Source organism: Amblyomma americanum, chromosome 1 (genome assembly GCF_052857255.1).
Source record: "Amblyomma americanum isolate KBUSLIRL-KWMA chromosome 1, ASM5285725v1, whole genome shotgun sequence".
NCBI lineage: Eukaryota > Metazoa > Arthropoda > Arachnida > Ixodida > Ixodidae > Amblyomma > Amblyomma americanum.
Window position 1 is genome coordinate 452,686,116 of NC_135497.1, and position 21,166 is coordinate 452,707,281.

General features: G+C 44.7%; 1 protein-coding gene across 1 annotated transcript in view; it reads left to right on the forward strand.

Moving 5' to 3' along the window:
• The first annotated feature begins 1,154 nt into the window (after positions 1-1,154).
• LOC144125791 (uncharacterized) overlaps positions 1,155-21,166 on the forward strand; it is a 39,775-nt gene continuing 19,763 nt past the window's right edge. Inside the window, exons 1-2 of the mRNA XM_077659500.1 lie at positions 1,155-1,241; positions 20,866-20,993. Of these exons, the coding sequence (XP_077515626.1) occupies positions 20,871-20,993 (123 nt within the window). The 5' untranslated portion in view covers positions 1,155-1,241; positions 20,866-20,870. The remainder of the gene's footprint in view (positions 1,242-20,865; positions 20,994-21,166) is intronic.

A 21,166-nucleotide genomic window follows, 5' to 3' on the forward strand; every position in this document is an offset into this window, starting at 1 on the left:
GAGCATAGAATACAGGAGTTCGTGCTAAAAGTAGTGAATGAGTACAAGTATCTTGGGGTGTGGATAAATAACAGTGTTGAGTATCTGACAGAGCATGAAAAATATGTAATGAATAAAGCTAGTAGGAATGCAGCTGTCATGAAAAATAGGGCACTGTGGAATTACAATAGGTATGAGGTGGTAAGAGGGATCTGGAAAGGGGTGATGGTCCCTAGCCTTACCTTCGGGAATGCGGTCCTGTGTATGAGGCCAGATGTTCAAGCAAGGCTGGAAATTAGGCAACGGGGAGTAGGGAGGTTAGCTTTGGGAGCACATGGCAATACACCAAATCAGGGGGTACAGGGGGATATGGGATGGGCGTCTTTCGAGAGCAGAGAGGCTAGCAGTAAGATAGCATTTGAGGAACGATTGAGAAGGATGGAGGAAAAGCGGTGGGCTAGGAAAGTTTTCAGATACCTGTATATAAAGAATGTTGACACGAAATGGAGAAAGCGAACTAGAAAATTGACAAGCAAATATCTGGACAGCAGTAAGGGGGCAAATCAGCATTTATCGGTTAAGAAAAAGGTTAAAGGAACAGAGAGAGCGTTGTGGAAAACAGGGATGCTGACGAAATCGGCACTGGAAACATACCGGACCTTTAAACAGGAAATTGTCAAAGAAAATATCTATGATAATTGTAGGGGAAGTTCTTTGCTGTTTGAGGCCAGGACTGGAGTTTTGCGGACTAAGACGTATAGAGTCAGGTACCAGGAGATAGACACTTTGTGCATTGCGTGCGGAGAGGAGGAGGAAACGGCTGAACACTTGATACTTTTCTGTAAAGGGCTTCACCCTACAGTGGAAGGCAGCGGGGCTGACTTACCCAAGGCATTGGGGTTTAGGGATAGTGAGGGGAAAGTGGATTTTAAGAGGTTAGAAGTAACCAAGCGAAGGTTATCTGATTGGTGGCTAAAAGCAAGACAGGAGTAAAATTTCACAAGACATGGCTAGGTGGCTTGAGCCACCGCCCGATGTAAAGGGTTCAGCCGTATCCATCCATCCATCCATCCAGACGCCGTTCGATGTGTGCTGGCTGTTTTCGTTAGCAGTTGAGCTGCGTGTTGAATCTCTGATACAGTGTTCTGCTCGGATAACCTGAATGCTTTTGTAGCCCAGCGGTTGTAGTACAGTGGTTATTGCGCGCGACGAGTGGAATGTGACCCTGCAGGCATTCGCATTTTGCCTTTTGATGCAGTAAGGTATGCTTTTAGGTGATTAGGGGTTTAGGCCAACGGGGGGGGGGAAAAAAAAAAAAAAACTTAGGAGGGAGCGTGACATCACGCGGCGAGGCTTCGCAAGCCGAGTGTTTACGAAGCCATGCAACTCTTTCCGATGCCTCTCTCTCCGTACTTTCGCTTAAATTTTCACTGTACTATGGCTGCATAGGGAAACACGTAACTGAAGGCGTCCGCCTGTGATGACGTGCGGCAGCGTTGCCTTAGCATGGACACCTTTCCCCGTCTTCCAGCGTAAAACGCGGGAAATGATCTGCCGAAAATTGTTTGCTTGGGATTTTAAGACACACGTGCTCCAGAGATGAAGAAACGAGGCAATCGTTCGCGCATTACTGTGGATAATTACGATCCCAGTCGCGGCTGCCGCATTTCAGTGGTAGCGAAATGCAGCGGCCCGTGTATCGGTGCACGTTAACGATCCTCAGGCGGTCAGTTGATCTTGAACCCTCGTTAACTAAACCCATTGAATCAGGCGATTGCTGGGGTTATCTGTGCTGCTCTCAGTGAAGGGCATTGCGAAATTACACGCGCGCCGTGGCTAGTTTTGCCTCGCCGTCGCCGTAGACGATGCAAATATGCGACTTCTTTAATGTAATCAAGCGAGTACCCTCCAAACATGTGGCTTAAAACATTAATACTGGAGACCAAATTCCGTTTGTGTGCGAAATTTGAGCTCGAACGATTCACCAGTTTAGCTCAGAGAAGCATTATACGGCGAGCGTGTAATTACGCAGCACATTATATGCCAAACATGCGTGTGATCAAATTAAACCTTATGCTCAGATGCACGTTGTGGTGCAATACGAACCGAAACGGCAATGCATGAAGCAGTAAGCAAGAAATTTTATTTCAGGGCTATTATACAATATTTCGAGAACTGTACATAATTATGTACAATTTGACTGTAGAAGTGCTGTGTGCTTAAAAAAACGCAGTAACATGCATTATGATGCATGTGTAGTTTGACGAGGGTAGCAAAGACAATAACATTGCTTGCCCACACTTTGTGTGAACTCTTGAACAATATACAACATTTAGCATTGAAGAACAATGCAACAGCCTCGACATGCATTCAAAGCTTGCATGTTAGTGTGTACTGCAAGCATCATATGAAACACAAAGAAGACACTTTGTTGAAAAAAATTGTGTTAATGATGTAACACAATATCCAGCTAACAGCTAATAAGTCAATGCTTGGTAATTAATATTAACAATATATATTTTTCACTGACCTCAAGACAGGAAGCAGCCGCAAGAAAACTGCCTTAGTGGCTTGACAGGGCTGATAGCCAATGATTTAAAGATGTTACTGCAGTAATATCTGTGCCTCATAGCGCTGTATTTCCTTTGCAATCATTTTTTTTAACTATTGACCTTTTAATTGTGTCAGCTTTGTGTGCTTTTTTCCCACCTTTTCTAGGTGAAGTCGCTCTGTGGCCATTTTGGCAAGATAGTGCATCCTGATGTATAGATACTTTTCTACAATTGCCCTCACAAGGTGGAATGAGTGGTTTTCAAGCGGAAGGTTATCAATCGTGTTCCTTAAGAACTCTAAAAAGGTCTTTACCTATAAATGCTGTCAGTGCAGCTACTGCAACCTTATCTGCAAGCCCTCGTGACTTCAAAGGAGTACAAGCTATGGCTCGACGCAGTTCTTTCTCACATTGCTGACACATTGTGAGGACATCCTTTGAAGGGTAGATTAAGCCACCATGCGATTTCCTTCGAATCAGGGAGTAGGTTTTGTTATCATGACGTGATGCGGTTAATGCAGATACACACTCATGACACTTCAGACTCGCTTGTAGATTCCTTACTACAAATCTAGCAATGTATGAAACAACAACCTCTGCAGTTTCTGAAATTTTGCCTGGATCAGAGCAGTAAACATGCTCTTCAATAATACTCGGCATTGTTTCAACAGAAGGCTCATTTTCTGTTAGGCTTTAGCGAGTGGTGGTCATGTTTATTACTTCTGTTGTAGATGGCTTCACAGATGAGCTCACGTAGAGAATGCTGATGTGCTCAAGTGGAAGACAGTTTCCACTGGCAACATCTTTCACCTCATTTTGCACTATAAGGCGCTTGAATGCTGCAGCAAACTGCCGTGCAGTTGGATTATCATCGCGGCACCCGAATGAACGTATCGTTGCAAAAAACGGTTCATGATGGTCCTGGCTCAGTTTCGAAGTAGGCAAGTATGCTGATACTGCATTGTCCTGAACTAAATGAGTGTACAAGGAAATTACACTCTGCATGCAAATTAAAAACCAATAAATCCTGTCTTTCTGTTAGTTTCTGTGATCAGCTTTTTTTTTTGTGCTGGGTCTCGAATAGAGGAAAAGTATTCTTTTGCTTTTTGCAAGTATGTGGTGACAGCAGCCACATTTTCAGGGCACAGAGGATTTTTCCAGCCTCTTTGTTTCAGGTGTTGCGAGTTGAGAATGTCGAACACATTGTTCACATATCTTATAAACTCCTCTGTGGCCGCAGAATCTCGCAAGCTTGTTACGTTTAGTGCCCTGCATTCTTCAATAGCATCTGCTACAGATGTGCTGAATACCTGTGCTGCACGGGATACTTTCATTGGCTGAGATTTCCAGTTGATGTGGGATTGTCTCAGTTTGTTTGCCAAATGCAGTCCCTCTGAGTATTGCAACTCGTGCAGCTGTTTGATGTGCTTCCACATTATTAGGCCTCCTTTGGCATTTTCTAAAACTTTTTTGTAGCATAGTGTGTTTCTGAGAAGTTTAAGCATGTAGCAAGCATCCAATAAAACATATTGGCCGATTTGTCACACGGTGAGGAAAAGCAGTGTTCAGCTCTTCCAAGTCAAGCTTGCAACCAAGGTTGTGCAACATAGAAAAATTTGCAGTGAAACTCACTACATGTGCGCCCTTTTCGTGTGCAAGAGAAGTAGCCTGGAGGACATCGTTGCTCACCTCCTAGGCCGTCAACTATGAAGTGCCCTAATGGTAGCTTCCATCTCTCATTGATTGCCACCAGCATAGCAACAAAGGAGTCTTTAGCAACGGGGAAGCTGTCATCGTTCACTTCAGTTCCCATGTCCACCTGCCCTCTCTTACCGTCCCACTCGACATGTCGCCTAATCGCCATTTCGTCTACAACCAAGTTGCAGAGTGTAGAATGACCCAGTTTTGAATTTTCTTCCCCTTTCATTCCAAGTGCAGCCAGTGCTTGTTTAGAAAATCCAGAAGAGCCATCAATATGCTCAAGCCATTTTGACAATGTTTTCGGATGAGGCAAACATGTGTCAGAAACAGCCCTGACATAGTTATATGACCTAGGTGAATAAAAATGCAAAGTTAATGCAAAAGCGCTTAACTCAGAAGAGTAGGCCATTGAATGTGGTTTGCTTGATTTTTGCACAATGTGACGCATCAATAGGTTTTCTTTGGAGCCTGCAAAGCTTTGGAGTGCAGCAATGTTTTACTCAATCAGAATTACGTTTTTTGATCGATCATCAATCACACTTGAAAGGTGAGCAACCTTGCAGTGAAGACTGCGCTGCGCTTGCTGCAGTCTTTTTATTTTCTTTTTACTGGAGACATAGATGGCAGCGTAGCGCTTCACCTGACGACATAGGAATGCCTTTTCAGGGGTATCCTGCATTGCTGGAGGCTGGCAATAATAGCACATACATATATCAAGAATTTTCTCATTGCACTTTATTGATATGTTGAACACATGATTGCATGTATCACCCCAAGTTTGAGTATACACAGGCAAAAAAGTAATGGTGAGCAATTTTTTTTACCACAAAAATCTGAGCTCATGCAAAAAAAATGGTGGGAATTCAATGGGGGTTGTGCCATGAACACCACTTGGCTTATGAGAGCAAACATTTAAGACTAAAGTGCTTCTCACAGAAAGCCTGCTAGGAAAGGCGATGGACATATTAAAATACTAAAGCAATAATGACTTGTAAAGTAACGTTTCTCAAAAATTCAAGATACTTTTTCATAAGTTTACATCAAATAAATGCTTTTCATAATCAAGCTGTACGGTAGGCAGAATAGGGCTGGAGGGAATGAGCTTCCAGTTATTTATACTTGATATAGATTTTGCAGCTGGCATGCCGTCAAAAATGAGAAAGTATTCTCTGTCACCTCAGTGTCGCCTTTCAAGAACATGTAATAGTAGGGGCACTCACAGCCTTCCAAGTTAGTTCATTAGTCTAAATATGATTTTTGCATTCAGTGGCCACATAGCTTGATTGCTTTATTTTGAGATAATTTCTAGTTTGGAACAAACATACGCTGCATCACATTTGTATTTAACGAAATGTGCATCATAAGCGATTGTGGCATGTTTCCAAAGGCCAGAGGCATCGAACAAAAATTATGGGAAAGAAGAACTGCCAGATTTTTTCTTTGCATTTATTTGAGCACCCAGGCTTCAAGAATAACTCTTGATTTATAATGTAAAGCCTCACTTTTGCTTAGGTCTGAAAACGATATCATTTTCCTGACAGAGCTATCTATGAATTCTGAAGTACAACCTCACAGAACCTCCTTCACTTTCTGTTAATACAGAAAACTTCAAAATCAAGGATGCAATTGATTGCAACATTCAACATGTAACATCCAACTAAAAATTTTCAAAGTATAATGTCCCTGAAGTAGTTAATGATCCATTTTGTGTACTAAACACAAGGTCCCACTTTCTTCGACTTGTTGCTTTGAGTGAAAGCAAGTAATGTCTAGTAGCCGTGAGGACACACAAAAGCAAGTCAACTTTACCTTTCTGCTCAGAATGCTACCAAAAAAAAAACAACTGCATGAAGCTGCAGACCACAGCCTTAAAAGAGAACAAGGAAAATAATAAAAATTTATTACTTTACTTAGGAAATAGAAAGGTTGCAAAAGTGGGTTGCGCTCATTGGCCAACTGGCATAGGCAAATAGTGTAGCATATTTTTGCATAATGCAGACGTGTAAATGAAGCAGTTAAGTTTTTTATAACTCACTGCAGCTTTGCAATCACTTTGGTTGCGGTTGAAGGGCAGCTGCCTGTGGCAAGGCTTCTTTTGCATCGGAAGGGGCACAGGAATTGGTATTTCCTCTTCGGCAGATATGGCTCCTGAAGAACCTGTTTCCCACTCTATCAGGACCGCTTGTTCCTTCAGTTGTTCTGCTGCCATCTCTTCTGGCGAAACACTGTGTTGCTCTGCAAGTGGCGGATCTTTGCAAAGAGCAGTAGTTGTGCCTTCCAGGTCGCTTTGTGAGGGACCAGCAATTTCAGCAACACTGCTGGCATCGCACAGATACTGCACCTGCAGCTATAAGAGCAACAGAATGAGATAATATCAAAGAATTTAGAGTTGAACTACGAGTGCAAACATTCATGTCGGTCTCTATACATACCTCATAAAACGCATTTGCGAAATTGCAAAACACTGGCCAAGCAACTGTAAGTTGGGATAAATTCGCCACATAAAAGTGCTGTCTTAAGCATTTCTACGCTGGTAATTTTACCTATTTTTTGACTGTGTAATGTTTCTAAGCTTCTTGTTTCAGCACGAGATAGTATGCAGTGCAACTTAATAGCTTTAAAGTAACTGGAAAATAAGTGCAGTGACAAGCAATGCAAGAGCATGGTGAGTGCTACACAAAGTGTAATTGTAGAAAGGTCCGAAATACGCTCCCTTGTGCATGTGTGTTGTGCCAGTGAAATTGCATTAATTGTTATAGTCCTCAAAGAAATTCGCTGCATTGATTAGACCTCTGCAATGCCCTCAGAAGAGGCCAATCTTGATCTCACTCTCACTAGACGAATTTGCACAGGTTTACATACTGGTTCATTTAAGGGCTGCAGGCTTGTTTGTATAATATCCTCTTCATGCAGAACTTCTTGTCCACTTGCCGTTGCTGCAGCTGCTGTCGAAGGTTCTCCGGTGTGTGACTGCACAGAAGAAAATAAGCATGTAATAAGACAACACGCTTGCTGTTATGGCATAATGAAACATGCTTTGATGCGTGCTTCAGAAGTCGCATTACACGGTGCGGCAGGTTCTTAAATCAGAATTTGGAGCAATTTTTAGAACGGAAAGTTTTCTATTTGGAGCATTTTAGAGCTCAGGAACGCCGTGCTTTCAGCGCTAAAATTTCTAATCTGGAGCACTTCGGGACAATAGAACGTTGACATGGAAGCATTGTGGCACGTGGAGGTTAGTTTCCAAATCTCTTTGATTGGCAAAAAATGCTGGAAAATTAAAAGTATGATGTACATTTGAGCCCAGTTATATCGAACATGACCGTCCCGCGTCGCTTATGAATTGTACCCAGAAATTCGCAGCAAGTGGACTGATCATGCTTGATAGAGACACCAGCAGATCGGATTTTATTCATGTGCAACGTACGCCTCCCGCTTCTGCTTTGGTTAGGGTACACTGCGAGCATCACGCGTATCGCAACCACAGGACGATCGGTGTTGTGCGTTCAGGCCTAAGGTATCCCATAATGAGAAAGTCCGCTCTCAGCCGGACACGAGATCTGTACCTACAAATGGGGCCATTTGTGCGTCTGTGTCATTTCAATTTTTTTCACAATGCAGTCTTTGCTCAGCGGTAACCGGTGTCATCCATTTGCGGAAGATCGCGCCATCGTTGCATGCGAGTGCAGTGACGAGGGCAGTCGCTTTTCGTGCACAGGAAACACCTCAATATTTAAGGTTTAGTATCCCCCAATAATCAATCAATTTAATTAAAATAAATAAAGAATGAATGAATAAAAAATAAATAAATTTAATTAAATAAAGAATGAAATCATAAAAATTAACAATTAAATGTTATTTAATGATTAATTAGTGTTAAATTCATAACTAGTTTTACCATCAATGACCAATTACATTACTAAGTAACGGGAGGCAACGGAAGGAGACTTCAATGCACCTTTAATTTTTTTCAGCTAGTAGTGCTGAATATGTCTTAAGGAATCGCTGATCAGTGCGTGTGCTGCAGGCCAAACTAATGCGACTGACGAAAACGCCCGAACTTTCTTTTTGCATTTCCTTTCCGTAAACCACGCCCTTTATTGGCCTTCGCGCAAAAAAGGGACAGCGATGCCCGCGCAAGACCGCGTACCTCGTCCGAATCGAACAGAACCAGATAACGCCTCTTAAAACCGAAAGATTGTGTGTGTGTGTGTGTGTGTGTGTGCGTGTGTGTGTGTGTGTGTGCGTGTGTGTGTGTGTGCGTGTGTGTGTGTGTGCGTGTGTGTGTGTGCGCGTGTGTGTGTGTGTGCGTGTGTGTGTGTGCGCGCGCGTGTGTGTGTGTGTGTGTGTGTGGGCGCGCGCGCGTGTGTGTGTGTGTGTGTGTGTGGGCGCGCGCGCGCGCATGCGTGCGTGCTTCTGCTTAATAACCATCCTCGCAGGCCGGCATACTCGCAGACCTCATGAACGCTTCCGGCAGCTTTGGGAGGCGAGGGTTCAATTTGTTTCAAAGCGCGCGCCTCGTCCGCAAACGCATGCACGCGCACACACACACGCTTTTCGTGATGAAAACGAACAGTGGGAGCTAAGCTGCAAGAGGAGGAGTCGCAGCCCTGACGCGCGTACGGTTTATTAGCCCATTGGCCTTCGAATTTATCGGCTATCGATGGACAAAAAACGACGACACTCTGCGGAAACGACGCCACTAAAGGAGCTGTTTCAGAGCAGTACAGGAAAGAACGTTTGTTTGAGCTAGGCTTTCACCGAAATGTGGAGATTCAGCGAATATTAAGTTGCCGACATGAAGAGGAGGGAGAGGTGCGCTGCTCACTCATGTTCACTGTAGTGAAATGATTATGATATGTAAAACTGGTTTCACACCGATATTGCACTGTATACTAATAAAGCGAGGGCTTCGTCCTCGCTGCAGGATAAGAAGAGACGTGCTGACAGCGTGGAGATTCCTAGCAGACTGAGTACTTTGTTCTTCACAAAACGAATTCGTAAGGAGAGCGCGGAGCCTACGAGAGAGAGAGACGTTCTGATGCTGCCGCGCCGCGCAGGTGGGAGGCATCTCAAGTTATTGACAAGGGGCGCGGATGCTGAAGCGTCTCGTATGTCCGACCCCCAGCGGCGCCGGCGTGTCCTCTCCTCGTCCTCTACAACACCATGTCCTTTGAAAACCAGAGTGTCTGCGAACTAGCGTATGTATTCATGCATAGACAGAGCGGATTGATAATTGTTGCATAGATTTTAAGCTGAGCACTGCAATTGTGAATGACAGCTAGATGTGTGCTATTAGCCTTACTTTAGCATGGCATAACCCAATGCTCCTGAAGAACGTACCTGAAGCGTCTCCTCGATTTCAATGGGCCCTGAGATCGCCACCATGTTGCGCAGACTGGCCGCGACGCGACGCTAAAACATGATCCTTTGATGATGATGAAAAAATGACGCCGTTCAGGCGTTGAAAGGGGAATGGGAAGCTAGGTTCAAGGAACTCAGTGGGGACCTGAAGCTAGAACGAGAGGCACGGATTAAGCTGGAAACTCAGGTCGCATAGTCGCTTAAAAAGGAGGAGGAAAATACCGCCCTGTTGGAGCGAATTGTGGGCGAGATGAAAGAGGAGCGGGAAAAGCGGACCCAGCTAGAAAAGCAGGTAGAAGCGTTCAGGTCGCGGCCGGCAGGGCACCCCGGTGCGGAGCAGTGTCAGGTGGGGGACGAGGCTAGTCGATCCTACAGTGCTGTAGCGCAGCAAGCTTTGAGTGAGAAAGAGGTAAAAACGGGCATGGAGACTCGCGACAATAGCGTATGGCGGCAGGAGAGACAGCTAGAGCGATCCGGAGGCCAACAGTCTCTGTTAGGAAGCGAACGGTTAGGGCGCAGGAGGGTTCTGGTGGTCGGGGACTCGAACGTAGCAAGGGTTGAGGGAGGCGTTCTGACGGCAGTGAAGGCGGACAGGCGGGTGCAGGCGGAGGCTCAGTCGGGGAAGTGCATGGTAGATGCAATGGCCAAAGCCCGGGAGGTGGTGGGGGGCAGCATAGATGGCGAACACCTTGTCGTTATCCATGCTGGTCTCAATGATGTGCTGCAGGGGAGGAGCCAGAATCTTGAGAAGCAGTTGGAAGTGGGGATGCGTAGGCTTAGAAAGGCCTCTGAGAGTGTGCATGTGACCATATGCACAATCCCAGAGGTCCAGAGGCAGGCTGGCGAAACGGAAAGGAGGGTCGTTGAGGCTAACCGTGTAATTAGGCTATTGAGTCGACGACTAAGATACGGGGTGATGGAAGTCAACAGGGAAGTGTACGAGGTCAGGCCCCACCCTTTTACACAGGATGGCATTCACTACGGTGGTGCCACTGGCAAGAGCGTGGGTAGAGGATAGGTCGCCAGGCAACAGCTTTTTTGGGGGGACCCAGAGCTCTGAAGGAACCAGTGTAGAAAAGGAAGAATTAAGATCAAAGGGACAATGGAACCATAGGGAAGAAATAGATGCAAGCGCCAGGGCCAAGTCAATTCAGATATAGGTTTCATTAACATGCAAGGTGGCAGGAATGCACTGAAATGGGAGGAAATAGAAGAACAGTTAAGGCAGGAGGAATTACTGGTATATGGTTTAGTGCAAACACATCTTAGAGACATGAAGCAACCACCCTGTAAACCAGACTACGCATGGGAATATTGCAATAGAACAGAGGGCAGCACAAAGGGAGGTGGAATTGGGGCATTCATTCATAAAAGTATGAATTTTCAAAGGGTTAGACTGGGATGCAAGGAACATTTATGGCTAAAAGGAACAGTGGCAGGCAAGCAAACACTCCTTGGCTTTGTATACCTGTGGACAGGAGCTAATGCCAAAGAGGAAAACAGGAAAATGTTAGAATGTATTGCAAGCGACATTGATGAGCTAGGAGGACAGGGCGAGACAACTATATTAGGCGACATGAACGCACACATAGAAGACCTGGATGGGTACATGGATTCGACAGGAAGCATGCTGCAGGACGTGTGACAGGCATGATTTAGTTGTATGCAACAGTACCGAGAAGTGTGAAGGGCTCATAACATGGGAGGCGGGGAGCCTGCACTCGACGATAGATTATGCACTAATGTCACAGAGGATATATATTAGATTAGGGGTAATGAGCATAGATAAACATGGTTCCAGAAGTCTAGGTAGTGACCACAAGCGTATCAAGTTGAGCTTCAGAAGAAAAACCAATGTAGGACTGAAGCGAGAAAGTAATTTTTGAGGATAGTGAAACAGAATGGACTTATACCAAATTAACTCAATTACTGGAGCTAGAGCTAGCTAAGGTGCGAGTAAAGCTAAAAGCGAAAAGATGCAAACCCAAGAGTTGGTGGGATGAGGAGGTCAAGAGGGCAATAGAGAAGCGCCAGGAAGCGTCCAGGGAACACAGATATTCCAAGAAGAGGGGGGAACCAAAATCCGAAGTAGACAGAAAATGGGATACCTTCATAAAGTGTAGAAGGGACGCATCCTATATGATTAATGAGAAAATTAGAAGAAAGGGTGCCCAATGGATGTCAAAAGTAAATAAAAAGGATAGAAAAGCAGCCCAAAAATTCTGGAAACATCTAAATGCAATGAGTAATAAGACTAGGCTAGAACAAAGGTTTATTGTTACAGATGAGGGTGTTCGACTAGAAGGGGATGAAGCAATAAAACACATAGGAATAAGGATGACGGAAAAATTTACAGCAAAGCACAGGTACATTATTTATCGAAGGAGGATAGACCGGTTACAGCAATAGCTTCACTTGAGCAAGGAGAGTGGGAAAGGGCAGAGAAGAAGGTTCCTAGTGGCACATCAACAGGACCAGATGGTATCCCGATTATGTTGATAAAGAAGTTAGGACCAAAATTCAAGCAAACATTAATACAGGTAGTGAACAAAATGATAGTGGATGAGAAAGTTCCCGATGAATGGCGATTAAGTAGAATGAGCATGATATATAAGGGAAAGGGGGACAAAGCAGACGTAAGTAACTATCGTCCCATAACAGTGACATCTGTGGTTTACAGGGTGGTGATGCAGATTATAAAGGATAGACTGCAGGCTTGGGTGGAGAAGGAGGGGGTGTTAGGGGAACTACAGAATGGGTTCCGGAAACAAAGGAGGTTGGAGGACAATCTGTTTTCATTGACACAGTATATAGAAATTGCGGAAAAGGAACACAGGCCCTTATGGCTAGCATTTCTGGATATTAGGGGAGCCTATGACAACGTTACTCAGGAGCATTTGTGGGACATACTGGGCACATTGGATGTGGAAAATGGAGTAATTAATCTTTTAAAAGATATATATAGAGGTAACAGAGTGCTCATAAAATGGGGAAAAAAATGTATCAGGGCCTGTAGAGATACAGCGGGGGCTTAGGCAAGGATGTCCTCTGTCCCTTTTGTTCATGTTGTACCTGCAAGGGTTGGAGATCAAGCTAGAGGGGAGCGGACTAGGCTTCAACCTTTCTTTTTTCAATCAAGGGGAATGGATTAAACAGTCATTACCGGGATTAATATACACAGATGATATAGTGCTAATGGCTGACATCAAGAAAGACTTGCAGAAGTTGATAGACATATGCGGTACAGAGGGAGATAGATTAGGTTTCAAGTATAGTAAGGAAAAATCTGCAGTCATGGTAATTAATGAATGGGGAGGCGAGCATAGAATACAGGAGTTCATGCTCATGGTAGTGGATGGGTACAAGTATCTTGGGGTGTGGATAAATAACAGTGCTGAGTATCTGACAGAGCATGAAAAATATGCAATGAATAAAGCTAGTAGGAATACAGCTGTCATGAAAAATACGGCACTGTGGAATTACAATAGGTACGAAGTGGTTAGAGGGATCTGGAAAGGGGTGATGGTCCCTAGCCTGACTTTCGGTAATGCGGTCCTGTGCATGAGACCAGATGTTCAAGCAAGGCTAGAAATTAAACAACGGGGAGTAAGGAGGTTAGCTTTGGGAGCACATGGCAATACACCAAATCAGGGGGTACAGGGTGATATGGGATGGACGTCTTTCGAGAGCAGAGAGGCTAGCAGTTAAGATAGCATTTGAGGAACGATTGAGAAAGATGGAGGAAAAGCAGTGGGCTAGGAAAGATTTCGGATACCTGTATATAAAGAATGTCGACACGAAATGGAGAAAGCGAACTAGAAAATTGACAAGCAAATATCTGGACAGCAGTAAGGGGGCAAATAGCAGTTATCGGTTAAGAAAAAGGTTAAAGAAACAGAGAGCTCTGTTGAAAACAGGGATGCTGACGAAATCGGCACTGGGAACATACCGGACCTTTAAACAGGAAATTGTCAAAAGAAAATATCTATGATAATTGTAGGGGAAGCTTTTTGTTATTTGAGGCCAGGACGGGAGTTTTGCGGACAAAGACGTATAGAGTCAGGTACCACGAGATAGACACATTGTGCATAGCGCGTGGAGAGGAGGAGGAAACGGCTGAGCACTTGATACTTTTCTGTAAAGGGCTTCACCCTGCAGTGGAAAGCAGCGGGGCTGATTTACCAAAGGCATTGGGGTTTAAGGATAGTGAAGGGAAAGTAGATTTTCAGTGGGTAGAAGTAACCAAGCGCTGGTTATACGATTGGTGGCTAAAAGCAAGACAGGAGTAAAATTTCACAAGACATGGCTAGGTGGCTTGAGCCACCGCCTGATTTAAAGGGTTCAGCCGTATTCATTCATCCATCCAATTTTGGTTTCAATGGCTGGGAGACTGTAATGCATGGCTCCCGATCATTCTGTTTCAACCTTTTTTCGTGCTTTGAGCAACAACTTTTATTTTGTTAATGACAAAAAACATGTTCTTGGATGTCTCAGAGTGCAGCAAATGCTTAAAAAGTCTAAGCTGACTTCCACATAATATTGAAAGCGGATCATCACTTTCGATTTCGAAATCTAAAAGCATGCTGTGCACGCCGTTCTATCGTGTCGTTAGGACCTTTTGTCTGCTGCATAACCAGTAGCTTTTGGACGGTTTACAACAAAAGGAACATGTTCGAAACATGCATATTGCAACAAGTGCTTGCAATAGCTAAAAATGCCGCAAAATAAGTATTTACACTGCATGATGCCTGGTTGTATTGTACTGTTGCCAATTAATGGCATGAAATCAACTACTTTGGACAAGCAAAAAAGGGAAAATAATCCATGAGATAGAATAAGGACTGGAGGAAGTCCGGAATTACCTGAGCTCTCAACTGTAGCCAGGTGACCCGTGTCAAAGGAGGACTGCATGGCGCTCAATGGATGGAAGCCGGAGACGTCGTGGTAACATGCCTGGGGAGTCGTTGGCCCGCAGGGGGCACATCCCTTATATCTAATGTTCTTAGAACTTTGCGAAGCGCGCCTGTTACAATCTTGCTGCGGAGCATTGCGAGAGATGTTTCGATCAGATGAAGCAGATCTTGGGAGGCCCAGCCTGCGATGTTTCTGGTCATCTCTCCGACGAGCTTTCGCCGAACGGTACCTCCCTGAATAACGTTGACAAATTTCAAATAAACCCATGCCCCTCTTCTCTATTCTTTTAGCAAGAAACACAGCTCCCTATGGGTTTCCTGTGTGATGCACACACAAACAGTGACTTTGGGAGTAACACAGCAGGCCTGACTGACCGGATTTCTCCAAATGACCAGCAAGTGCATATGACATCTGGAACAAGGGGATCGAGCATCAGACATGGCAAGCGACGTGTGAATATTTAAAAAACTGTGCTGGAAGGCACAGGCACGTGCGCACTTACAAGGAAAAATGGCATGCGTCGGTGCGATGAAGGCGGCAGAAATCGTTTAATTCTTATTGCCGTTTCAAGAATTTTCGCGAAAGAGGTTTCTTGTTGTATATCTTTGCAACTGCGTTAATTCTTAATTGCATGTCTGTTATGTGAAGTGCATGGTTTGTTAGCAACAGTTTGATGAACTTCTTGCATATAATATGCAGTGGTGTGTCCCTGTGGCCGCTATCTTGTTCTCACAGGTCAGGACAGGCGAGCCCGCGATTTTATTCACACTAGTTTTAGAGCAAGCATGTGTCCAGTGGCCTTAGAAGATGGGTTCGGTCTTTGAGCATGATATCGACGAACTTCTGTAACAACTTCTGGCCCTGTAACACTCTTAGGAGCGCTGACGTCGGGTAAAAGAGTCCACCCCAGTCTTGATGGGCAGTCAAACTGTCGACAGTAGCATTTCCTTGGCTGTAAATGCAATCTACAAACTGCAGAATAAATTGATGTTGTGTTTAGCTGCCAGTTTTTTTTTTTTTGTTTTTTTTTTCCGAATTGCATTGAGCCGTCTTTCCAAGAGTTCTAAGTCGGCAGGAGCTTCATGGAACGAAGCGCTGGGTTTCTTGTTTCGCTAACTGAACATGCAAAACGGAACGCAACAGCAATGCATTTTCGCTCGCTACTCCCTCCAGCAACTGCAGTCATCGACACGTCACCTGTCAAACGGTAACACTAAACAGACCACACAAATAATATAAGAAACAGCGCACCAGAAGGCATACTTTTTGCTGCAACGGCAGTCACAAAAAAATTCTGTGCTGACTGCGTGTCGTCTGCTAGGATGGAAGGATGGATGGATGGATACGGCTGAACCCTTTAAATCGGGCGGTGGCTCAAGCCACCTAGCCATGTCTTGTGAAATTTTACTCCTGTCTTGCTTTTAGCCACCAATCGTATAACCAGCGCTTGGTTACTTCTACCCACTGAAAATCTACTTTCCCTTCGCTATCCTTAAACCCCAATGCCTTTGGTAAATCAGCCCCTCTGCTTTCCACTGCAGGGTGAAGCCCTTTACAGAAAAGTATCAAGTGCTCAGCCGTTTCCTCCTCCTCGCCACGCGCTATGCACAACGTGTCTATCTCGTGGTACCTGACACTATACGTCTTTGTCCGCAAAACTCCCGTCCTGGCCTCAAATAACAAAAAGCTTCTCCTACAATTATCATAGATATTTTCTTTTGACAATTTCCTGTTTAAAGGTCCGGTATGTTCCCAGTGCCGATTTCGTCAGCATCCCTGTTTTCAACAGAGCTCTCTGTTTCTTTAACCTTTTTCTTAACCGATAACTGCTATTTGCCCCCTTACTGCTGTCCAGATATTTGCTTGTCAATTTTCTAGTTCGCTTTCTCCATTTCGTGTCAACATTCTTTATATACAGGTATCCAAAATCTTTCCTAGCCCACTGCTTTTCCTCCATCTTTCTCAATCGTTCCTCAAATGCTATGTTAACTGCTAGCCTCTCTGCTCTCGAAAGACGCCCATCCCATATCACCCTGTACCCCCTGATTTGGTGTATTGCCATGTGCTCCCAAAGCTAACCTCCTTACTCCCCGTTGTTTAATTTCTAGCCTTGCTTGGACATCTGGTCTCATGCACAGGACCGCATTACCGAAAGTCAGGCTAGGGACCATCACCCCTTTCCAGATCCCTCTAACCACTTCGTACCTATTGTAATTCCACAGTGCCGTATTTTTCATGACAGCTGTATTCCTACTAGCTTTATTCATTGCATATTTTTCATGCTCTGTCAGATACTCAGCACTGTTATTTATCCACACCCCAAGATACTTGTACCCATCCACTACCATGAACCCATCCACTACCATGAGCATGAACTCCTGTATTCTATGCTCGCCTCCCCATTCATTAATTACCATGACTGCAGATTTTTCCTTACTATACTTGAAACCTAATCTATCTCCCTCTGTACCGCATATGTCTATCAACTTCTGCAAGTCTTTCTTGATGTCAGCCATTAGCACTATATCATCTGTGTATATTAATCCCGGTAATGACTGTTTAATCCATTCCCCTTGATTGAAAAAAGAAAGGTTGAAGCCTAGTCCGCTCCCCTCTAGCTTGATCTCCAACCCTTGCAGGTACAACATGAACAAAGGGGACAGAGGACATCCTTGCCTAAGCCCCCGCTGTATCTCTACAGGCCCTGATACATTTTTTTCCCCATTTTATGAGCACTCTGTTACCTCTATATATATCTTTTAAAAGATTAATTACTCCATTTTCTACATCCAATGTGCCCAGTATGTCCCACAAATGCTCCTGAGTAACGTTGTCATAGGCTCCCCTAATATCCAGAAATGCTAGCCATAAGGGCCTGTGTTCCTTTTCCGCAATTTCTATATACTGTGTCAATGAAAACAGATTGTCCTCCAACCTCCTTTGTTTCCGGAACCCATTCTGTAGTTCCCCTAACACCCCCTCCTTCTCCACCCAAGCCTGCAGTCTATCCTTTATAATCTGCATCACCCCCCTGTAAACCACAGATGTCACTGTTATGGGACGATAGTTACTTACGTCTGCTTTGTCCCCCTTTCCCTTATATATCATGCTCATTCTACTTAATCACCATTCATCGGGGACTTTCTAATCCACTATCATTTTGTTCACTACCTGTATTAATGTTTGCTTGGATTTTGGTCCTAACTTCTTTATCAACATAATCGGGATACCATCTGGTCCTTTTGATGTGCCACTAGGAACCTTCTTCTCTGCCCTTTCCCACTCTCCTTGCTCAAGTGAAACTATTGCTGTAACCGGTCTATCCTCCTTCGATAAATTATGTACCACGTGCTTTGCTGTGAATTTTTCCGTCATCCTTGTTCCTATGTGTTTTATTGCTTCATCCCTTTCTAGTCGAATACCCTCATCTGTAACAGTAAACCTTTGTTCTAGCCTAGTCTTATTACTCATTGCATTTAGATGTTTCCAGAATTTTTGGGCTGCTTTTCTATCCTTTTTATTTAATTTTTCCATCCATTGGGCACCCTTCTAATTCTCTCATTAATCAAATAGGATACTTCCCTTCTACACTTTACGAAGGTATCCCATTTTCTGTCTACTTCGGGTTTTGGTTCCCCCTCTTCTTGGAATATCTGTGTTCCCTGGACGCTTCCTGGCGCTTCTCTATTGCCCTCTTGACCTCCTCATCCCACCAACTCTGGGTTTGCATCTTTTCGCTTTTAGCTTTACTCGCACCTTAGCTAGCTCTAGCTCCAGTAATTGAGTTAATTTGGTATAAGTCCATTCTGTTTCACTATCCTCAAAAATTACTTTATCGATTTGTTTGGCTGCTGCTCCCAATTGCTTTTCTGAGTAAAAATTCCCCCCTGATTGTTCATCTTGCTTCAGTCATACATTGCTTTTTCTTCTGAAGCTCAACTTTATACGCTTGTGGTCACTACCTAGACTTCTGGAACCATCTTCATCTATGTTCATTACCCCTAATCTGTTATACATCCTCTGTGACATTAGTGCATAATCTATCGTCGAGTGCAGACTCCCCGCCTCCCATGTTATGAGCCCTTCACACTTCTCGGTACTGTTGCATACAACTAAATCATGCCTGTCACACATGTCCTGCAGCATGCTTCCTGTCGAATCCGTGTACCCATCCAGGTCTTCTATGTGTGCGTTCATGTCGCCTAATATAGTTATCTCGCCCTGTCCTCCTAGCTCATCAATGTCGCTTGCAATACATTCTAACATTTTCCTGTTTTCCTCTTTGGCATTAACCCCTGTCCACAGGTATACAAAGCCAAGGAGTGTTTGCTTGCCTGCCACTGTTCCTTTTAGCCATAAATGTTCCTTGCATCCCAGTCTAACCCTTTGAAAATTCATACTTTTATGAATGAATGCCCCAATTCCACCTCCCTTTCTGCTGCCCTCTGTTCTATTGCAATATTCCCATGCGTAGTCTGGGTTACAGGGTGGTTGCTTCATGTCTCTAAGATGTGTTTCCACTAAACCATATACCAGTAATTCCTCCTGTCTTAACTGTTCTTCTATTTCCTCCCATTTCAGTGTATTCCTGCCACCTTGCATGTTAATGAAACCTATATCTGAATTGACTTGGCCCTGGCGCTTGCGTCTCTTTCTTCCCCTATGGTTCCATTGTCCCTTTGATCTTAATTCTTCCTTCTCTACACTGGTTCCTTCAGAGCTCTGGGTCCCCCCAAAAAAGCTGTTGCCTGGCGACCTATCCTACTACCCACCTTCTTGCCAGTGGCACCACCGTAGTGAATGCCATCCTGTGTAAAAGGGTGGGGCCTGACCTCGTACACTTCCCTGTTGACTTCCATCACCCCGTATCTTACTCGTCGACTCAATAGCCTAATTACACGGTTAAGAGGTCATCTCGCAACGCCGCCATAGGGCGGGTGCGCGCTCTACGGCGGTCAGAAAAGACGCTTCAGGCATGTTCTTCAGGGGGCATTGCATAACCACGTAGGGCGGTCGACAGACGTTGTCGTGTCAGGTGTCATGTGGTATACCGCGACAGTTCTGAACGTGCTGCTTACAATTACTGCAACGAAATTTTGCATATATGCATATTCCAGTCGTGCATATTATAGAAGTATTCACTCTCACTGAAATATTAGGGTTACGAAGCATGCAAAGATGTCAGTCAGCTAATCGCTCATAAACACTGCTGTTAATTTGTCTACACGCATGCTACCTACTGAAGCAAGAGCAAGCGGTGACACGGCACTTTCTGTCAGTCGGCGAAGATTCCCTGTCGCAGCCTTGAAGTCCGCTGCACGAAAATGCAGGGAGCAAACAACGCTCCATTTTGTCGGCAACCAATTATCCGAACGTTGCAGTGCGTCAGTCCACCGTTATCTGGCTGCACGGTCGTTCGAAAACCTGTCGCGCAGTATTGAAAAAATAATCCCCATTCATACCCATTCGATTCTTTCCCGTGCAGAACCACGGCGCATATTTTCACCGCAGCACTATTGAAGAAATATTCACTCACCGGTGGAACGAAACCTCCGACGTAACTATTTCTGTGCAGCTCCTGCACCAGGGCACGCAGCACTTCATGATGCGGCGCCCGCCTGAGCGCGTTCAAAGTGTTTCCTAACGGTAGTTTCGGTAGATGGTTTCAGTTTTCCCGCACTCGTGCGCGCATGCGCGCTGATAGAAATCACTGCACGCCATCACGTGATGTCACGGGGAGGGTACTGACTCTTCTTTTTGTATGCTTTTTGCTTTTTATGACTAGGCTTCAAGCGTCTCAACGGACGCTTCCTCCCGAGTTTTTTTCCTGCATGGTTTAGGCTAACCGCACAAGGATGATGATACGGTGTTGCATGTTTCGAGTGCACGTTTGTAGTTTTGTTCAACGTAACAAAAAACGGTCATGTTGCTGTTTGTTAACTTTTTGTTGCTGCTGCAAGACTTGACATGTCATGAACTGTGCCTAAAGTTTTTTGCACGAACAGCTGAATGATATGATTAGGACTGAAGTAACACGCGCTGACCGATCGAGCCGTGCGTGAAGGCAAGATGTTTCGCAAAAACAGTACGTGGCTTCCTTGTGCATAGGAACCAGCACCGGAGTTAGCGGAAAAGGCCGTGGCATTGTTCTGCTGATTGTTATATATCACAAATCTTCGAATTGCCTGTGCAAGGTCTACACGACGCTGCCGTGTGCAAGTAGCTGCCAGGTTATTCCAGCCAGTTCCAGCAAGCAGTGAGGCAAACCTTTCTAGACAGTTTGCCCGTTGCCCGGCATGTTGCCCATTTGGCGATGCGAACAGCCAGACAAAAGGCATGGCTTCTCTTAATTGCAGCATTCATGGCTGGGGAAGCAGAGGAGCTTCGTTTGCTTTTTGTGAACAAGACACGCCGTGAGGTGGACGTCATCTGTCTCAACTACGAGGGTCGGGGAGTCAAGTGCAGGAGCCCGAGTCCAAATCAAGTAAGTGCCAAGACGCAAATATGGTGCGTTCATATGCAGGTTGCTCAGGTGTGGTGCCGGACGCTAGGTAACTTTGAATTGTATGAAAGTAATAGTGAGATTGGGATCAAGTAAAGATGGTATCTCCATGTCTCATCTTACTGATGCTTTCATTTATTCAGTAGTGCAGATTC